The 20,034-nt window shown below is 51.8% G+C and overlaps 1 protein-coding gene across 1 annotated transcript in view; it reads left to right on the top strand.

The window, feature by feature from the left end:
* Window positions 1–4,020: 4,020 nt before the first annotated feature.
* The window catches only part of SLCO2A1 (solute carrier organic anion transporter family, member 2A1), a 25,849-nt gene continuing 9,835 nt past the window's right edge, over window positions 4,021–20,034 (top strand). The window contains exons 1-4 of the mRNA XM_010159543.1: window positions 4,021–4,110; window positions 16,011–16,148; window positions 16,585–16,747; window positions 19,243–19,458. Coding sequence (XP_010157845.1) covers window positions 4,021–4,110; window positions 16,011–16,148; window positions 16,585–16,747; window positions 19,243–19,458 — 607 coding nt within the window. The remainder of the gene's footprint in view (window positions 4,111–16,010; window positions 16,149–16,584; window positions 16,748–19,242; window positions 19,459–20,034) is intronic.

The following is a 20,034-nucleotide window of genomic DNA, read 5'->3' as shown; positions in this document are numbered from 1 at the left end:
TAGCTTCTGACCTAGCAAGAACCAAGTTCTTCAGGATGTCTGACCACACAGTTCACATTTTGCCAGCTCAAGATAAGAAAATGAATTCCTTGGCCCATCATTCCCTTGCGGCTGGGGCTGTCTGGCTCCAGCCCTTGGATGGTGCTTCAAGCAAGTCTGTATGAAATGAAATACTGACTGTAAAAGTCCAAGACTCAGTCCTAAGTCACTGATAGGGAGCTTGCTGAGAAAGAAACACCTTTTTTTATGAAGGATCTGCTGGTCCAGCTTCGAACAAGCAGGGCCTGTCCTACTGTGTATGCATAGCACAGCTGGAAATCACCTTCTATGGTGGGATGCAGTGTTTCTTCATCTCGTAACAAGTCTTCCCAGGAACCAGGATAATCATCCCTGTTGTACTCAGTGATGCTTATGGGTTCCTTCCAACTTGAGATATTCAGTGATTCAGTGTCGGTGGGCTGAATTTTAAAATTTTGCATTTTAAAGCCCAGCGGGCAAAGGATCAGTAAGAATAGGTTAGGGATACCGGGGAGGAAAACTGAGATGCTTCAGTCCTTGACAGATTGAAAGCAGGTGGTAAAGCAATGCTAGTCTGGTCCTCACTCCACAAAAGTGTCAACCTATTGCTTGGTAGAGAGAAGTAAGGAGGATGATGCGGGAAGAGCTGAGGTCATGTTGAAAGAGTTTGACCCAATCTCCTCCCCAGCAGAAGTCAAGTGGTTTTTTGAGCTCTGCGGACAAGGTGAGCATCTCCTGGAGGCAAAGGGGGGACCTGCCTCAGCTCCTGCATAGCTACACCGGTGTATGCTTGGTCTGCCCATGGGGCACACGCCCGGAGGGCTGGTTTCCACTGACGGCTTGTTTCGGATGAGGGGAGATGGCGGGGTAGAAGATGATGGTGTATGTACAGGGAGAGCTGCAGGCTTGATTCAGCTCTGCTGGTTCAAGTAGAGGGTTCCCACTCAGCGGCAGCAAAGTCTTCTCCTTCCAGCCAATGTCTTGGCCAGGGGAGTGTGAGTGCTGCAGGAGGAACTCATTTCAAAGGCTGAGAAGGAAATGCAGCCCCAGGAGCCGTGTAAAATGAACCAAACCCTGTTGATGTGGGATCTTTCCTGCCAAGCACTTAACATCAACCCTATCACCCTAACAAAGCACGATGAGAAGGATTTGAAACCCAACTCTCCTCCCCTTGTCAGCGCTGCCCTAAATCACTTTCCTCCTGTGTGCTCGTCTGCGGGCCGCGCTGTTGCTTGCCAAGGCTGTAACCCTCTGGGAATGAAAATGCAGCAGAAAATCCCCAAAAAGAGGCGAGAGTCCTGTTTTCTTGTGTGCATCTCATTTCCTTACTCCTGTTGCACAATCTGTTGTCTAAGGTCCGCAATTTACAAGTAGTGTTGGTGTAAGAAAGCTAGAGCTGAGTCTGTGTCCAAGGGCTGGAATTTCTCTTCCAGCCGGATAAAAGCTGGGGAGATGTCAGGAGCGTTTTCCAATGGTCCCATCTAGGTGGACTGAGCCGGCTCAGGATAGCCCTTGGCTTCTGCTGCAGGACAAAGCCACAGGGAACCTCACGGAGGTGCGGCAGCACACCAGGTTCTGGACACATCTTTAAATCGTGCCTGACTTTAATAACCAAAACCACCATGACTGGACCTTAAAATTTACATTGGTCAGCTTTTACTGTATCGTTTACTACAGCTAAATCAGGCAACACTCTTTGCTTGGGAAAAATGTTCCCTGGAAGCTTGTTCATGGGAGAGTAGACAAAGGCAGCGCGTGGCGTGGGTAAGCAAGGTGTGCATCGCCGCGGGGGTGTCCCCAGCCAGCTGCGAGGGAGGTGTTTTCTTGCATTACCCGTTGCAAGAGCTGCAGGTTGAGAAATGGAACGGCAGTAGGAGTAGCCAGCATGATTTCTTCTTGCCCTCTAGAAAATCAGTTGCGCTGGGACATCCCTCTCTGTCCGAGATCTGGCAGGGCTTTGCTGGGGGGTAGGGGGCACAGTGCTGCCTGGGGACCCAGGTTCTTTGAATTGGAGCACGTCCGAGGCTGGCTGGGGCACGGTTGGTTCCCACTAAGGACCCGCATCCCTGTGAGGCCACGACTTCCAGCCCACAGGGGTGGTTACGAGAAGCCCTGATTCACTTTCCACTCACTGCAGCCTTCTGCTTCCCCTTGGAGGGGTTATTAACCCCATCAGCATGGGGTTCCCAATCCCGTCCATGGGATGCGGCATTGGGGCAGAAGCGTTTCTGCCTGTGGCAGGTCACAGGCTTCTTGGGTGTTGTGCCTCTTCCCCGATACGTTTTGCTGCACAGAGACAAATTTGTATGGAAAAGCTGAAGTTAGTGGCCGAAACAGCTGGTGCGTGGAGGTGGTTGTTATAGCAAAGCGAGCGTCACGGGTCTCTGCAGAATAAACTGAAAAGACAGAGCCATTAGCGAGCGGGTCAGGCAACGCCTGAGAAATGAGCTCAGTCGGGCTGGCGGGGAGGATGGGGGACGAGCAGCGGAGGTGTTTGCTTGCTTGAGCTGTTCTCAGAGGTTGCGACTCACTGTCTCTTGCCATTGAATGGCAGATAAAAGGGCTCGGTTAACTCTGACAGGGGAAAAGGGTGTCTCCACATTGCATCCTGACCCCAGATCATGCAGATTTGGGGATGGGAGTGGAAAAAGAGAAAAGGGAAAGCAGGATGCCTATGTTTGCCACCCACAGGCCAGGGATACCCGCCTGTCCCTGCAAGCAGCGCTCCTGGGACAGGGTTGGGAAATTGGGAAGCTGACAGCCAAAAGTAGCTCTTTTCATCTTAGCAGTGTGAATTTTCACACGGCTTTCGAGCCCTGCGCCAGGGCTGGACCCCAAAGATCCTGACCTGGGGGTCCTCTGACAGGAGGGCTCTGGCGAGGCGGGAGGAAGGCAGTGCCCAGGGAGCCTGTCCCACGGGTGCAATGCACCCTCTCGTGGCGAGCAGTCAGGGCGGGTGGCAGGGCACGGGTGACGGTGGGTGCCCGTCGAGCGGGGCTCGGCTCCTCAGCATCGTATCGCGGCATACGCTGGGACCCGCCAGCACTCCCGTGGGGAAATCATCCAGGAGTTGGGATTTTCTTTCTCCAGACTCAGGGCACCCACCATTTCCCACCGGGTCTCCCCACCCCTGTCGTCCCACTCCTGTCTCCCCGCTTCATGCACGGAAAGGCAGTAAGTCTGACAAAATATCTGACGCTGGCTTCCCCTCAGCTGCGATCAACCTGCCCTTCTCCCTCTGACACTTTTCCTCCCTGTGAGAAGCCTGCAAAATAAATCAGTGCTTTGCATAAACAAAGCCCTGGAGAGGAATTGTTAAAAATCAGCGCTCAGGAGCTTTGCAAATGCAGCTTTTTCCATGAGGGAGAAGTTTTTGATGTTTCTTTTCTCCATGACCCCTTAACCCAGGGAGGGATTTCTCTGTTTAGCCACCCATTTTTTTTCCCCATTCCCACCACCTGGGAGCCAAATCTTGGTTTGCTGAAAGGTGCCTCCCCTTCCTCTCACCCCTTCAAGGGGACTTGAAGTGAAACCCCAGGCGCTTTCCCTGTGGGAAGGCTGTGCTGCCGGTGCCGCTGCCTTGTCCAGCCACGTCCTGCAGCCTCGGACGCGAGCACAGCAGAGGAGAGCCGCTGCAGGGGCGAGCGGTGGGTTGGGGTGCTGGGGGTCCCCCGCTACTGGGCAAGTGTCATCGCACTGCCACCGTCCCCATCCCCAAACCGGCGAGCCCTCGCTCCCACCTGCTCCCTGCGCGCTGGTGTTGGCTTCCTGCGACTTTAAAGTTCCCTCGGCGCACAGAGCAAAAGAGGGAGGAGAAAGGGTTTCATCATCGCTCCTGAGAGCAGACTTATAAAAACTTTGCGCTCACGCTGCCTGGCTCACTCGCAGGCTTGGAGGGTTTTTGGAGCGGATCGTGCGGGCTGCCAGTGGTGGAACAGGCCGGACAGGGACGGGACCCCACGTGCAGCCCAGTTATTCGGGGCTCCCCAGGAAGCCCCCACAATGGGAGTCCACCCCGAAGCTGGCAAATCCCCAGTCGACATCCCCAAAAGGTCCGGCACCTGCTCCCGGAGTATCTTCTGCAACATCAAGGTAAGGAGCGATGCCTGGCAGGGATGTGTCGCTTCCTGGCGGGGAGGGAGGAGGATGCTTGCACGGAGAGCGACCCCGACCCATCCCACAGGTCCCCGCATCCCCGATACAAGCTGCCTGTAACGTGAAGGGTGTTTGCTCAGATGCAGAATTTGAAAGTCAACTCCTCCGGCAGTCCTGGGTAATGCCGCTGAGGTCCGTCCCGCTCAGCGCGTGGGGAGGGCTGGGGGGCTCGGTGGGTTTCGGAGTGGTACCCTCCGGTGTTTATTACCCGCGGGAGCGGCGTGGGCAGCTCTCGGTGGGCTGCAGAGCTTACCCACGGCGTCCGGTACGCAGCGTGCTGCTGCCTGGGGAATGATTAACCACATCCTGGTGCAAAAAGCAAGCACTGCCCTGTAATGCCGCGGACTTGCTTTTTAAAACCCACGGTGAGGAGGGTGTTTTGAGTGACAGAAGCAAAATCCCGATGGGTTGAAGTGGTATTTCTGGTGTTGGCTGCCCAGTTACTCACTGCCCCTATTAGCAAGGTGAGACCTGTCATCTTAAAGCCAGTTCCTGCCTGAGCTTCAGGCTCGTGAGCTCACTGCCTGCGTGAGAAAACGCCAGCCACCCTGGCCACCTCGCGTTTTAAACCCTGCTAACCTTCGCGGTTTTACACCACCCCTCGCCCCGTCTTTTTTCTTTCCCCGTGCAGCGCATTTTGGCCCGCTTTTGGATGGGCACCGAGGCTGCTGCATGCGCTGGTTCCTGTCCTTGGGACAGCCGCCTGCATTGGCCAGGATTTCCCTGGGTGGGGGGGATTTTTGTGCCTCGTTTGCCAGCACCTCGGCACATCGGCATCCGAAGCAGCCGGGTGCAGCTTTGGGGGATGACAGAGCAGCTTTGGGTACGTGAGAGGAGCCAGCAGCTGGCAGGACCCCCCTGTGCAGGTGCTGCCAGTTGTGCCCAGCTCTGGGGTGTGATTTCCCGCTGGTGCTATGGAATGTGAGCGCATTTGCTGCGAGGAAGGGTTTGTCAGCACTTCCCAGCTAAGCATCTCTTCGGGAGCCTGCAGCCACGGGTAGGGCATCGCAGTCCAGAATGGGTTTGGGGTTTGTTTGCCGCCCATCTTTCCTCGTCTTGCATGAAGGATGGCGCTGCCCGCTCCTTCTTGGGCTGGGCTTGCTGGGGGTTGGTTTCTGGGCAGCAAAGCTTCACCACGCTGTGGGACCCCAGCAGTTGTGTTGTGGGAATGCCGTAGGGTACCGTGGGGCTGTTCCCTGGGGCTCCCAGGGCTGGAGGCATCAGCCCAGATGATGTCTCCAAGTCCTACATCCCTGAAAGTCCCCACTGCCCGGGCTGGGCTATTTCAGCAGTGACTTGATGGTCTTTTTTGGCTGTGAAATCCAGGAGGAAGAGTTTGAAATTACCCTGGGTAATTTAGCGCTGCCTCTGGGCTGCGCTGACATGACTCTAGAGGGGACTCATGACCGGACCCCTTCTCTGGCAGAGGTGCAAAAGTGGCCCTAAACCCCTCCAGGCTGCTACAGTAACGACCATAGCTCGGGGTGAGTAACGTCACCCAAATCAAGAGCCCTTCTCGCAGTTCATGCTCTTCCTTGGAAATACGTACTTCATATTTCACCCTTCAGCTGTGTGCCTGCAAAAATATCCTGGAACTGAAAAAACATTGCCAGGCTCGATGTAAAACTTTTAGGGTTAAAAAACCCCCAACCAACAAATGTTGATCCATTTCTGCATCCCATATACACCTGCACTGAGGGAAAAGTGTGTGAAAAGCAGCCCTGTATTTTAAAAAGTCAACACTTTTTTTTGCTAAATCCAGGGGAACCGGCCCTTGGTTTAGCACAGCCCAACACTGGCACCGTGCAAGCACGTTAAGGAACAGCTTGAGCTCTATCAAAACGTGCTTGTTGGCATCGGACAGATGATAAGTACCATCTGGGGTGGTGGGGAGTCAGGACACCCATCCCTTTGAGAAAAGCTCTTGCTTTTAAGAACAAACGTATAGAAGTTGTCAGGCGATGACATCACCCACCCTTTCCTGACCTGTTCACTCTCCCTGTGCTGTGACACTGGTGTTAAAAACGTAAGTTTTTAAAAAGTGTATTAAAGTGTAAAGTTTTAAAAAAGTAGAAGTAAAGTTTTAAAAAAGTAAAAGTAAGATTTTAAAAAAGTGTATTAAAAAAATAACAGCTTCAAGGTAGACAAGCCCTAGTCTGCGTCAGCCCTCTCAGTCCCCCCCGAAATTAGTAGAAAAATCGAAGTGCCACAACGGAATTTCCAGGTTTGGGAAGCTGTTGTGTTGCGAGTGGGTCATCGGAGGACGAGGCGCACAGCAAACATCTCTGTTTACATGGCTTTATAGCTCTTGTTTGTATGAGAAGACCTTGGTGCTGCAAATAATGTATTATATCAAGTTTTCATCCAGCACCTAATTGAGTGGGAAGCTGCTGGCGTCATCCCACACAGAGACAGGCGTTACAAAAGGGTTTAAATTAATCAGATGCAGCGTCCTCCGATATAAGCTGTGGCAGTTTCTGACAGGGATGGTATTTCCAGCACAAAAAAATCTCCTGGCTGTAGCAGGCTCCAAGTCCTAATCATGAAGCTCATATTTATTCCCTACAGCTTATGTGCCAGGATTATTTTCAGAGTGTTTTTTGCAGGGCTGGCGACAAAAGTAACAATTTTTTTTCCCGTGCAAACTGTCTTGCCGCTCCATGTTCCCCGTGATGGGGACCACCACCTCCTTCCACCGGTTTCCATGGCTCTCAGGGCGTTTTTCAGCACTGGACCCGTTGCTGCTGATATTCGGAGGTGCAGGAGCATGGTGGTGCTGGGGATGGGCATCAGAGAGGGAAAGATCCTGGTGGGAAGCAGTGGTTTTAATGGTTCTGCAGGGATTTGAAGAGTGGGAAGGGTGTGTGTGTGAGGGTGTGGGTGTGGGGGCAGCACTGGGAATGGATGGAATTTGAGTACAGTGAGTCCAGAGGAGGCCACGAAGATGCTCAGAGGGCTGGAGCCCCTCTGCTATGGGGACAGGCTGAGAGAGTTGGGCTTGTTCAGCCTGGAGAAGGGAAGGGTCTGGGGAGACCTTATTGCAGTCTTCCAGTACCTGAAGGGGCTACAAGGAAGCTGGGGGGGACTTTTTACAAGGGCCTGTAGTGACAGGACAAGGGGTAACAGGTTTAAAGTGAAAGTGGGGAGGTTTAGATTAGATATCAGGAAGAAGTTCTTCCCGGAGGGGGGGGGGAGGCACTGGGACAGGTTGCCCAGAGAAGCTGTGGATGACCCATCCCTGGAAGTGTTTAAGGCCAGGCTGGATGAGGCTTGGAGCAGCCGGGTCTAGTGGAAGGTGTCCCTGCCCATGGCAGGGGCGTGGGACTGGATGGTCTGTAAGGTCCCTTCCAACCCAAACCTTTCTATGGTTCTATGGATGGTCAGATGGACAGACAGACCGACTGGTGCAGAAGGGGAGGCAGTGCCCTGTGGATGCGGCTCATATCCATGCTCTGACACAGCAGGTGTTTACAGCTGATCTCTGTACCCTGCGTAAACGTGGTTGGTGACAGTTCCTTGTTGTTGCTGTAGAAATTACTCCCTGTTATCCGTGGGTATTAATGACTGTAGTTAATACTGCAATTACACCAAATGGCACCAAGGCTCTGTCTACACTGATATTTAAGGGCAGCGCCTGGCTTGGCCAACAGTGTGTTTGCTGTCTGCACTGTACCTTATACCTGGAATAAATCTGGTCATTGTGCTTCTAGTTTTGCGTGCCCTATTGGATGTGGCAGGATTGCTTGAACCCCTCTGGAAGCTGGCTGTTTGTCTTGAATCACCTTGAAGAGAGAAAGCATAATGCAAAAGGCTTTCAGTTTTTGGGGATGGGAGGTTGCTGCTGAGCACTGTCCCCTACGAGAAGCCCAGGGCATCTCAGTGATCCCATGGCAGTGGTGGAGATGGGTGATGATGAGCAAGGACAGACCCCTGCTTTGAAGTTCACCAGAGCATCCAGGCTTGTGCTGACTGGCACTGGTGGTTGTTTTTTGTGGGGTTGTGGTTGTATTGCTTGACAAATACATGATGGAGCCCACCTTCCAATAGATGTCAGCACTCATTGGCGCTGGGGACACTGAGGACCTCAGAGCCTGAAGGAATAAAACATGTTTGAAAGGTGGAAGAGAAGTGGGTGGTTAGTCTTTTTGATACCCATGCACGACCATGGACTCCAACGATGTCTCCTGGTCCAGAGTCCTAACCACTGTCTCCAGTCATCTTTTCCATCTTGCCCTTCCAGACATCCACTACGAAAAGGATTATTTCAAGGTGTTACTATCTGCAGTGCTGCTTACGTTAGCTGGAGGGACTCCATGGGGAGAATTAAAAGCTTTAGGGGCAGATTTAAATTGGGTGCTATACTGGGGCAGGGAGAAGTATAGCAGAATGTAGGAGAGGGCATGGCAAGGTCGGGAGGAGACTGTGTACTCTGAGTGTGATAAGGCTTTAAAGCCTCCCAGGGTGAAGATGCTGGGGGCATGCGGAGTGCAATGGCCAGGAGCTGGGAGCCTTTTCCAGAAGTCATACAGAAGGCTGAATGCCTTCTGCAGAAGAAACCCCCCCTTGCCTTGGGGTCTGAGGTCCCAACAGCATCAGGACAAGTTTTTTGTCCCTTCCTTTAAGGGGACTAAAGGAATCTGCTGAGAGGAGTGTATTTCAGTAGCCTGGAGATTGAACAGTGCTCTCACATCCTGTTGGAAAAAATTATTAATTGCTTTATTTAGCAGTTAGCAAGGATGGGAGGTTCTTGGTCTGAAGACAGCATGGCTGTAGGTTCAGAGAGGGAAGCATTGAGAGGAGGAAGTCATTGTTGCTTAGGGCCATTGGTTTAAGCAAAAAAATCAAAGGAAATTCCAGTACTGGGAAATGTGCAAGGAGAGATGGCAAGTTGGGTGGTGTCTGTAGCAAAGAACCAAGCAGGATCCTTAGAACAAGTGGGGTGTCATGGGGAGAAGGACCCACTGTGACCAGCATCTTCCACCATTTGTGATGATGATGATGGCATCAGAATGAAAAGGTCAGGTTTGGATGGCTCTGACACTCTGTTTATGTCTGGTTTTGGTGGAATCAGGTTTCAGAAGGGAAGAACTGCCTGGCCTTCACCAGCAACACCAGCAGCAGGATAAGGAAAGAGATGGGAAGAGCCAGACGGCAGAACGGGTTGGAAAGTTTAGTGGGATCAAGGTCTAGGAGACATGGAACAAGATAATTTTATGAGGGGCGAGGTGATTCAGAGCCCAAACACAACCAAGGAGTGGTCAGCCTAGATAAGATTATCATGAGCAAAATGGGAGAGGAGTGTCGCTGATAGAGAGCTCAAGGCATGGCCAGGGCTGCGGGCGTGCAAGAGAGTGTTTACATACACTTGTGGGTCAGGGAGAACAAAGCCAAGCTGAAGCTACCTTCAAGGAAACTGTAATCAGATCCTGATGCACTGTAAAATGAAGGAGAGACCTTTGGAAAAAATGAAGGAGTGAAGACCCTGCCACATCACCTACCTGCACGCTTGCTCTGGTTGCAGGAAGGAAGAAGGTCGCTTAGCAGTGCACGTCGTAGTTTGCCAACAGGAGTATATTTGCAGCAGCAGCTTGGGAAGCAGCAAACCCTTCTGTCTCACGTGCTGAGGGTCTGGTCTCAGCCATCCTCCGCAGCCAAGACCCTTCCTTTCTGATGCCTGCACCTTAAGGCAGGGACCTGCTTTTGCATCCCCTGGAGCGCTCCCTCTATGCTGACTGAGTGAAGCAGGGCTTGCACGGACCTTGTAAGGGCACTGGGACGCAGCGCAGGGAAATCCCATGTGTACATCCATTGCAGAAAGCAAACATTGTCTTTGCGCTTGGCAATTGGGGGTTGTAAAGCCTGGATTACTTGGCAGCAGACTGTCATCATTGTGACTAATAACCTGGCCAGCAGCGTGCTTCAGACAATCCATAACCATTTCAATTTTTTATTAGTTGTTTGTTTGTTTTCACAGTAGAAATAAAGTTTAGGAGCCAACTTTTGCCACTGGACCATGTTCCAGGTTTTGTATTAAGGGACTTGCTGCATGGCAGGGTATTTGGTTCCTTCTGTGGAAAGGACTTTTCCCCATCTTTCCTGGTGCTTTTTGATCTGTAAATCTAGGCAGCTGCATTTAAGAAAGAGATGATAAGGAGAGATGCATTTCTCCACGCGTGTCCGTATGCTTCTCATTCCCAGCTGATGTATTTCTGTCGAACCGAGTGATCTCAGCCATCCTACTGCAGAAAGGCCTCATCGTGTAGTGAGTGTTGATCAGATACAAGCTCTAAAATAAACAGCCTGTCTTCTCCCTGACTACTAAAATTTGGAGGATATTCCTATTACTTCCTAAAGTTCCCCCTTTCCCTTTTTTTTTTTTTTTTTTTCCCCCCTCGGAAGCTCAGGAGAGTAAAGTGGAAGAAGCCTTTGGAGGTGGGTAGGTTGGGCTCTCCTGCTGTGGGCCATGACTTTCCAGTAAGGTCAAACAATTCTGCTTTGGCCCTCAGGAACCCAAAATACAACTCTAATAGTACTGTGTGGAGGGAAATAGCTAACAGAGCATCCTTATGCCTAGTCCTTCCCACACATTTACTCCAGTCAGATTAATTTTGCGCCTTCCTGCAACAACCGCTCTTTTTGTCCCCCCTTGGTGTCACTGGCTGGCTGGGAGCAGTTTGATAGGTTCTGCAAGGGTGTCTGCTCCGCTTTACAGCTCCCCAGAAGGCTCTTCCATCCACCTAATGAGTTAAACCCTGGCTCTGTCCGTCCAGGCTGCCAGCGGTGCTGCCACGGGAAGGCTGTTGGGCATGGAGGTTAGCACGGGGTGCGTGCACGCTGGGAGCCAGTCAGGAGCTCCGATGCTCTCTCCTCACAGGGTGAGATGCACCGTCAACATTTCCACCTTCTCCATCTCCAGGCAGAGCCGCCAAGGTGAAGACACCAAAAATGGAGGTGAGGGATGACTTTGCACATGAGTTCCACTACCGCAGCATGAAGCTGTGGAAGCAGAGGGAGGAATTAACCCTTAACTCACTCCTCCAGTTGGCAGGGAAGAAGAGGCAGTGGTTGTGCCACACATAGCATCTTCCTAAACCCCTGGTCCCTGCAGAGCAGAGATGGGATCCCACACGGAGCAGTCTCCTGGATCTCAAAGTCTCCACAGGGGCAGTTCACTCCTTTGCAACAAAAAGAAATGGGAATTTTTTTACCTACCCTTGACTCTGACCCATGTCCAACATGTGCATGCTGGGGTTATCAAGCACTTCATGTTTGGTTTTTTCTCTTATTTAACCCAACTTGCCAAGCATTTTATTGGCTGCCTTGATGACCAAGGGTTGCTCTCCCAGCCTGCCCTCCCCTCCAAAAAAAACTCTTACAAAACAGTCCACCTTTCCTAACAGGCTTCCTGAAGTCCAGTCTCCGTGTACCTGTTTGTTGAGGCCAGTGACAATGTTGACAGTGCGTTATCTTACATAAGCACAGGGAAAGGGAGAGATGCGAGATAAGGGAATACGGCTAGCAGAGCCGGTCTGTGACGCGGGGTAGTGCAAGGACCTGCTGCCTACCAGCATTGCCCGCATCCGGCCCTGGGAGTAGCAGCCTCCCTCTTCAGACCCCAAGGACAACTCTGGCTCCCTTGTCCTTGTCTATGGGTTCAGTATGAGGCAGGAAGAGCCCCTTTCTCCTTCCAGAGCCTTGTTTTATTCACTCTGAGCTTCAGGGAGGTGTAAAGGGTGCAAGGGTGTCTGGCTACAAGGGCTGAAACGCCATCTCGGACATCTCCCAGGAGTTCAGCAGCCACCTTGGCCGTACCTGGCATCCCATGGAGATGTCTTAGTGCCAGCCTTGCTGCCACATCCTCCTGCCTGGGGGCTGCCTGCAGCTCCCCCAGCCCTGTGGGTCAGGTGTGTGTTGAAGATGTCTCCTCTGAGGAGGTTTGGGTCAGGATTGACTGAGTGGCTGCCAGCTCTCCGCTTTGAACCTGCGATCATGAAGGGACTGGTCTTGTCTCTTCCCTGCAACAGGGTGGGTTTCTCTTCCTTTTGAAAAAACATTGCCCTGGGAGGTGCTTGTCCCCACAAACTGGGTAAAGGGGGGGAGACGCGTGTCTGTGAGGCACCTTCCCCCAGGCATTTGCTTCCCTTTTAAATGAAGTGTGTCTTGGAAAGGAGTCAAGTGTCTTGTATAAACAGCCTGGAGTCAGGAGCACTCAGGAAACATGGGGATGATTAAGAGGGGATTTTGTGTGTGTGCGGGAGCGTGTGGGCGCATGTCTTTGGCCTCTCTGTGCTGCTCCTTGGCTGCCCGCGATTGCTTCTTGCCTTGCAGCTCCAAAAATACACCAGGTTCTGATGGGAGCATCTGCTCCGAAGGGTCAGCGCTTCATATCTGTGGGAGCGTCCCCGACTCCTAAACCTCCCACCATGCCTTTGTCTTCAGTGCCGTTGTGTCAGCTTTGCGTCAGCAAAACCTCCTCTCAAATGAACTTGGCTCTTCTTTAAAAAACCCTTCTTCGTTAAGTGTTAGGGAAGATGGATGATAGCAGCTCCGTCCCCTCCTGGGGTTGCTCAGTGGGTGTGTGGGGCCAGCGCAGCACATCTGGTGCGCTCTGCAGCTGGAAGGGACCAGGTCGGTGCTGGTTTCCATGGCAGGTTGTGGGTGGTCAGCATGAACATGTGGGGATGGGGGATGCAGAGGAAGAGGGACAGGGATGGGAGACACGCACAGGGACCTGTGAGGGGACACAGCAGAGCGATGCCCTGCATCTCCACCAGCCTCAGAGGTCTGCTCTTCCCAGACAGAGCATCTTGGCCAGTGTCAAGGTCCAGCAGTCCACAGGCTGTTTTTGGGGAGCCCTCCAAGTAAGCCCTTTTCCCAGCTATTTGCACTCAGAGAGTTCAAGATTTGGGTCATCGTTATTTTAATTAGAATTGAGTCTGCTGGATGTAGGGGATTGTGTCTTAAATCCAACACATCTCTCACCTCTGGATCGTCAAATTGTGTCTGGGAAAGCCAAGCTCCAGCTGCACAAGTTGTGGAGGAAAAGCTTTGCTCTGACTGTTATGCATGCCAGCTTCTTTGCTAGAAAAATATCTCTCTGCCCCTTCCCTACCATCCTCCGGGCTGTTCACATCCAGGGGCTGAGGCTTCTGTGTGGTCTCAGTGCCAGCAGAAGCACGGACCGGGATCGGGTCCCCTGAGCATCCTTCCTGCTCTTCGGCTTTTCCTGCTAACCCTGCTCGCAGGAGCCGGATTAGGTCTCATGGGCAGGGAGGATTGGTTGCACCCCATGGTCTTTCTCTCCGCTCGCCAGTGCTCTCCAGCTGCATTTCTCCTGCCTTGCCTTCCCTCACAGCAGGCAGCCCCAGCTTGCTCCCAGGCACCTAGGGATCCATGGCCCTGTTTTGTCCATCCTCCGGTCATCACCAATGCACAAACCCATCTCGGGCCACCTCCTGCCAGCTCTGCCTTTGCCTGCCTGCCCTCTTTGACTGCAGCTCATCCCTCATCTCCTGCCCTCCATCCTCTTGTGAAGCACAGCCAGTGCTGATTCCCCATGGTTCTTCCATGCCTTTGCCGTCTCTTTATCCCCTGCCAACCCCGGCATTACGAGGAGTTGGTTTGCCTCTCCTCCTCATGTTCCCTCCCCACCAGCATCCCCTCTCTCTCCGACCCTTCTCCTCAGCTGCCCTGGGACTGAGCTGACATTTGCTGTGCTAAATTCAGCCTTGGTGATCCACCCTCTTCCCTCCCTGTTGGTAAACAGCTTTGCTTCTCCAGCTAATGCCTTGCTCCGGCAGAGCTCTCCCTCCAGCTGCTCCGCATCTGGGGCGGTCCCGGCCCTCCGCTGTTTAGCCGGCACTTCCTTGCTCAAGTGACTTCAATAGAGTCTGGCCAGAGCTGCAGGAACAAAAATTAATGTTCTCTGGCAACAGGATCCCCTCTCCATTTCTCATCCTCGCAGGAGTCACCTCTCTGCCCCAGCCCAGCCCAGCCGGACTCATTACACGGTGATCCCAGGTCAGGATTTGAGAAGGGGAAGGTGGTGGACCCAGCTATCGCCCATAGGACCATGGAGGGTGTAGAGGTCATTCCACTCAAGAGTTTACTTTCTGATGTTTCACTTCCACTTTGTCTCTGTCTGGGAGGGTTTCCCACGTTACACCCCACGTTGTTGCTCTACAACTTTTTGTCGGGGCAAAGTCCCAGGCTGGGACTTTGTCCTCTCCTGCTCGGCTACCGCGGTGGCAGATGCTGTCCTGATGCTGACCTGTCTGCTGACATCCCTCTGAGATGTGGCTGGGGAGTCCATGATGGCAGCTTGTTCCCTGTGACCCTCCTTCCTTCTTTTTTTGTCTTTCTCCTACTTTTCTGTGGTCTCCAGGTTCTTCCCAGCCTGCCCTCATGCTGTCAGGGCTCCATTTTCTCCTTCCCCTTCATTTCCATCCTCTTCTTTCCCACTCTCAGGATGTCTCCCATCTCTTCTTCTGGCTGGTGCTATCCTACCTCACAGGAGAAGCTTCTCAAGAAGCCTATCATCTTCTACCCAAATTCTCTTGCAATGGCTGGACCTGGCTGTTTCCTCCTCTGCTCCCCAAAAAGCCACTCCACCCCCCATCGGCATTTGCACCCTCCGTGTCAGGTGGACAACTCCGTTCTTCTTCTGGTTTGTGGGTTTTTTTTTTTCACCCAATAGGACAGGGCTTCTGAGTGCTGCTGCCATTTCAAATGAATACGAGTAACGCGTATTGCTGCTCTCCCAGCCAAGGACATAAGGAATTTGTCAGCCCTGCAGTATCTTTGATCCCCCATTCATCATCTTGGGCTTCCCGCCGTTATCTTTGTGGGACACGCTTCCGGTATTCAGCAAATATTTGATTTCCTGTGAATTTAAATAAAAAAACCTTTTTCCTTTTTTTTTTTTTTTAATTATTTTAAAATACTTTTGGCACCGTGTGGATGCATTCCATTCCAAGAAAAATAAAGGAAAACTGTTCTGACTAAATATAGATCAAAAGACACTTGTGAGCTGCCTCTTGCATCCCTGGCTGAGAGCACTTTCCTCTCCCAGGCCACCCGGGCTCTTTCGACCACGCTTCTGCCCTGCCCCGTAAACTCTCTGTATTCCCTCCTCTGCTCCATGCGAACTCTGCCTCCGCTCGGCTTGTTTCTGGCTCAGCTCACAGCCTGGCTCGAGGGAAAGATGCTGTTTTTAGAATACTACAGAGGTCTTCCAGTAGTGAGACTACACTCTGCATATTTCATCCTTCCCCTTTGGGGTTTTTAAAGCCCTTTTTCAACTTTTCCTTGCAACACCCCTTGGAGCAGGTTCTGTTAATTTGCTTTACAGCTGAGTGCATCCAAGGGGCCGACTGGAAGTTCTGGATCTCAGGTAGTCCAAACCAGTGCGTCTCCCTTTCAGCTGCAGCGTGGCAGCTGCAGGCTTGTCTCTAACACGGTCTTGGGAGCACCCATGGAGTCTATGCGAAGTCGAGCCTGTCTCATTTGTCATCATACAGCTCCCAGTGCAACTGGTCCCTCCTCAGGTTGGTCATGAGGGTTGCACCAGGGTTGCGCAGTGCAAATACCAGTGAACATTAGTAACGGGAAAGCAGAGGAAAGATAAAAACAGAGCTCCTTGTCCTCTCTCCTGGACACTGTATCGCTCATTTTGCAAAGCTAAGTGAATCAGGGATCCAGGTCTGAGCCCTTCAGTAGGTCTGTTGCAGGTTGGGAGTGCAGCCCGGTTGGCCAACTTGAGCCCATGACTCAAATCCCTCGCACGGGGCATAGTCACCAGGGCTTTAACGGGGATGGCGCTTTTTGTTTTGCCACAGGTGTTTGTGCTGTGCCACGGGCTTCTCCAGCTCTCCCAGCTCCTCTACAGCGCCAACTTCAAGAGCAGCCTCACCACCATTGAGAAGCGCTTTGGGCTCTCTAGTCTCTCTTCGGGTTTCATCTCCAGCTTGCATGAGGTAACTGAGTGAGAAGCTTGTGCGAGGGCCTGAAGGGTGGCCAGAACACAGGGGTGACCTTCTCAGAATAGGGACTCAGGGTTTTTCACACCCACAGCTTCCTCGTCCATGCCTACATGTGCTGGATGAAGCAGTTGCTGTGCAAGTGTGGGTGCAAAAAAAGAGCCTCAGCCTGATCACAGGGAAGCGGTGAAGTTGTCCATGACAAGAAGGGATGCACACAGGTTACAGATGCCAAGGAGTTGGCCCATTGGCTTCTGATGAGAAGGGAACATTGACTTGCTGTGAATATCCAGGGTGAAGAGCTGTCCTGTTCCTGCTCTTGTGGGGGGGTCAAACAAGATAAGAAACACAGTCATGGGGGACCAGTTACAGGATCTTGACTTCCTCTGTGACATCTTCTAACATCCTCCCTGTTTTGATGTGCCCTTTCCAGATTGGCAACGTGGTCCTCATCATCTTTGTCAGCTACTTTGGCAGCCGAGTTCACCGCCCACGGGTGATCGGCCTGGGCGGGCTGCTGCTGGCGCTGGGAGCCTTCCTGGTTACCCTGCCCCACTTCCTATCAGACCCTTACGAATACACCACACTTAGCACCGGTAAGTGCCTCCACCCTTATCGCCGTGAGCTCTCTCGGCACAAATCCATCTCCAGTTACTCTGGTTACCCGTGCCTACCCAAAAAGAGGGGTTGTATCCAGCACTCACACAGTTTAACACAGTGTTTGGAGGGAAAGACTTAAGGCAGAGATTTGCTATTTTAAACCTGACTTCAGTATAGCTTTGCAACCCCTTCTTAATACAGTAATTACATATGGGATCCCTTCTGCCTCCTCTGGGCTTGTCGTTCCAGCCGCAGTTTCAGATGCCAAGTGATGTGGTCATGGTGAAATACCTAAATTCCCCGTAGATGCTCCTGAAGGCTCAGAGGGAGCAGGTTGTGTTTCAATTTCAGGAGGCAGGACTCCTCTCCAGGCTGCCAAGACACCTCTCCCCCCCATCAGTGCCCAAGGAGCTTGCTGTAGGGCTGAGACCCCTGAGAGAGCCATCATCCCACATGGACATGCCAACCCAGGAATATTTGTAAGGAGGCTCCACATTCCTTGAGAGAGCATATCCTTCCACTTAGACACTATAAAATATACTTGAAAACTAATTGTTTAACTATCGTAATACGTTATTTAAAATATGTTTCTCTGCTGCCTGTGCCCGCCCATCTCTTCAGATCTCTAAGCACGCCATGTCCCTGCTTTTTGCACAGGGCGGAGGGGTGGGAGGGTGTATCCCTCCAACCTGCTCCTGAGCATCCTGGAAATGGGTTTACATTCTGTGGTACCAGAATAGCCCCAGTTGCAGCTCTGCCTAGTGATGACAGCTTTGTTTTTAGTGAGGACATGCCATTTAGCTATCCAAAAAAACAGTCAGAGGAGTGTGAAACGGACTGTGAGCAGAGCATGCTGCTGATGGGGCAGCAGACGGCGGGCAGCAGCCCTGGGACGCCGGATGTGCTGGTTCTGCTGCAGATGCCCTGTGTGATTGTGGACAAATCACTTCACTTCTGGCTTTTTTGGGGCACCGATACATTTCCTCAGGAGGCTCAAAGGCGCAACAGTACCTTGCTACTGAGGCTTCATGCTTTTCTGAACACTGAGCTGGATTCATACCAGCTCTTGCCATACCAGTCTCGTTTGGATGGCCCTTATCTGCTCAAGAGGTTCATAGCTGTGGCACTAGGTCAGTGCCACATGCTCTGGGCGCAAAGCAGTTCACCTGACTGATGGAGAAGGCTTGCAAGTGCAGTCCTGGTGCAGGTGTATGCCACGTCGCACCAGCTAGGCTTTGACCTTCTTCTCTTTTCTCCTGGCTTTAGTGTGTGACATAGGATGTTTTTCTTGGTGGTCTCACTGCAGGCAGCCGAGAGCTGTGGCAGCGCGAGGGAGAGGAGCAAACACTCCAGCTGCAGCCCTGCTGAGAGCCCAGGCTGAACATATTGCAGCTGATGGGTTGCCTGTAGCCCAAAGCATTTTGGAAAGTGATGTTATCTTTACTGGAGTTACAGAGGTTCTGCAGCATGAGCAGAGGAGGGCAGTGGAGATTTAGGGGCAGGGTGTCCTGTTCAGAGCAGCAATGTTGCCCCAGAGAGCATCACTCCCTGTTCCTGACTGGGTACCATGAGGGAGCAAAGACCACTGATAACCAAAAGCCAGCCGTGGGTTAGGTTTGCCCTCGTTAAACCAAGAGCAGCCTTGCTCCACAGCGTGAAACCTGCCATGAGAGGCTTCTGTGGCTCTCGCTTTTGCTGCAGCAAAATCCTTATTAGAAAAGGAGGCTCCTTCTGTCTGGCAACTTGAACGCTTTAGGCTGCGCAGCTTCAAATGGACTTAAATAAGGATTTTTGTAGTGAGCTACTATTAGGGATGTGCTGCCGCATCACACCAATGAAAACCCTTAATCACCTGACAAATATTTGGTTTTGTTTTTTGTCTGTTTGCTCAGAAGTGGATAAAATCCACAGTTATTATATTAATGGGAAGGATGTGCTATGAATGTTGAACTAATTACAAATAATATTAAAAAAAAAAAAGTGTGGGAAGAGCTAGCGTTGGAACACCAGGTCTTACTCTGTTTGCTCCATAACGCCTTCATTTTGCATAAAACCCAGGTTTTTCTATCCATGAATACTCAGGCTTTTCCACTGGCTTTGACAGTGTCTGTCCGAAGGCTTCGGTCAGTTGGCTGGGTCTGGTGTTGCTGCAGCCGTGACAGCCAGCTGTGAGCTGGGCTGCAGGGCTGACCCTTCGCCTCCACACTCACAGCCTGCAGGAGAAATTAATTTGCTTCCATCTTCTCTAATCAGCCTGTCTTTAAACAGTTTGATTAAACCAAAAAAATCACAGCCTGGTTGTTTGTGATGCTGACCTCAGTGTAATGCCCCAGATGGAGGGAAAAGTGATTAAAACTGCTACATAAAATGAGCAATCCATCCAAAATCCAACAGGGTGTGCCTACTCAGCAAATCTGGGGGATTCCCGGGATCTAGTGTTGGAGGAGGCAAGGGGGCCCAGTGTTGTAATGCTCATTCTTCTCTCTTTCAGGTAACAAGAGCCAGGTCCAGACGGAACTCTGCTATGCAGAAAATAAGTTTGTGTGCCCGAACACCACCCAGGATCCCCAGAAGGAAGCCAGCAGCATATGGGCAATGATGGTCATCGCCCAGCTGCTGGCTGGCATTGGGACGGTTCCCATCCAGCCCTTTGGGATATCCTATGTAGATGACTTTGCAGAAGCGAACAATTCCCCCCTCTACGTTGGTAAGTAGGACCGTTGCTCTATATAATTTTGTTTCCTCCTACCTTCGAGGTGAGCTGTAGAGGTGCTCATCTGGAGAGGAATCTATGGACATGGATTGAGCAGCCAGTGGGACCCAGATGAGATCCTCCCCCATTAAAAGGCTGGGCTGTCTCTCCACCTGATAGTCAGCTCTTCCTTGTAGGGCTGTATTTATGGTGTGGGTGTTAGGAAGCCAAAGAATCAGGGCAAGGAGATGAGATGGGTGAGCTGGGGCTTCTCCCTGGTGTCTGTGAGAACTTCTTATAGAAGCACTGAACCTTTTAGGTTGGAAAAGATCTTTGAGATCATCACGTCCAACTGTTAACCCAGCTCTGCCAAACCCACCACTAAACCATGTCCCTCAGCATCTCATCCACACACCTCTTAAATCCCTCCAGGGATGGTGACTCCATCACCTCTCTGGGCAGCCCATTCTGATGCCTGACAGCCCCTTCCGTGAAGAAATTTTCACTAATACCCAGTCTAAACCTCCCCTCACACAACTGGAGGCTTTTTTGTCTTGTCCTGTCTAACTTATGCCAACCACAGAGGGAAAG

This window comes from Eurypyga helias, unplaced genomic scaffold, assembly GCF_000690775.1.
Source record: "Eurypyga helias isolate BGI_N326 unplaced genomic scaffold, ASM69077v1 scaffold659, whole genome shotgun sequence".
Taxonomy (NCBI): Eukaryota; Metazoa; Chordata; class Aves; order Eurypygiformes; family Eurypygidae; genus Eurypyga; species Eurypyga helias.
Note: the sequence above shows the minus strand (reverse complement) of the source record. Positions and strands in the feature narration are given on the sequence as shown.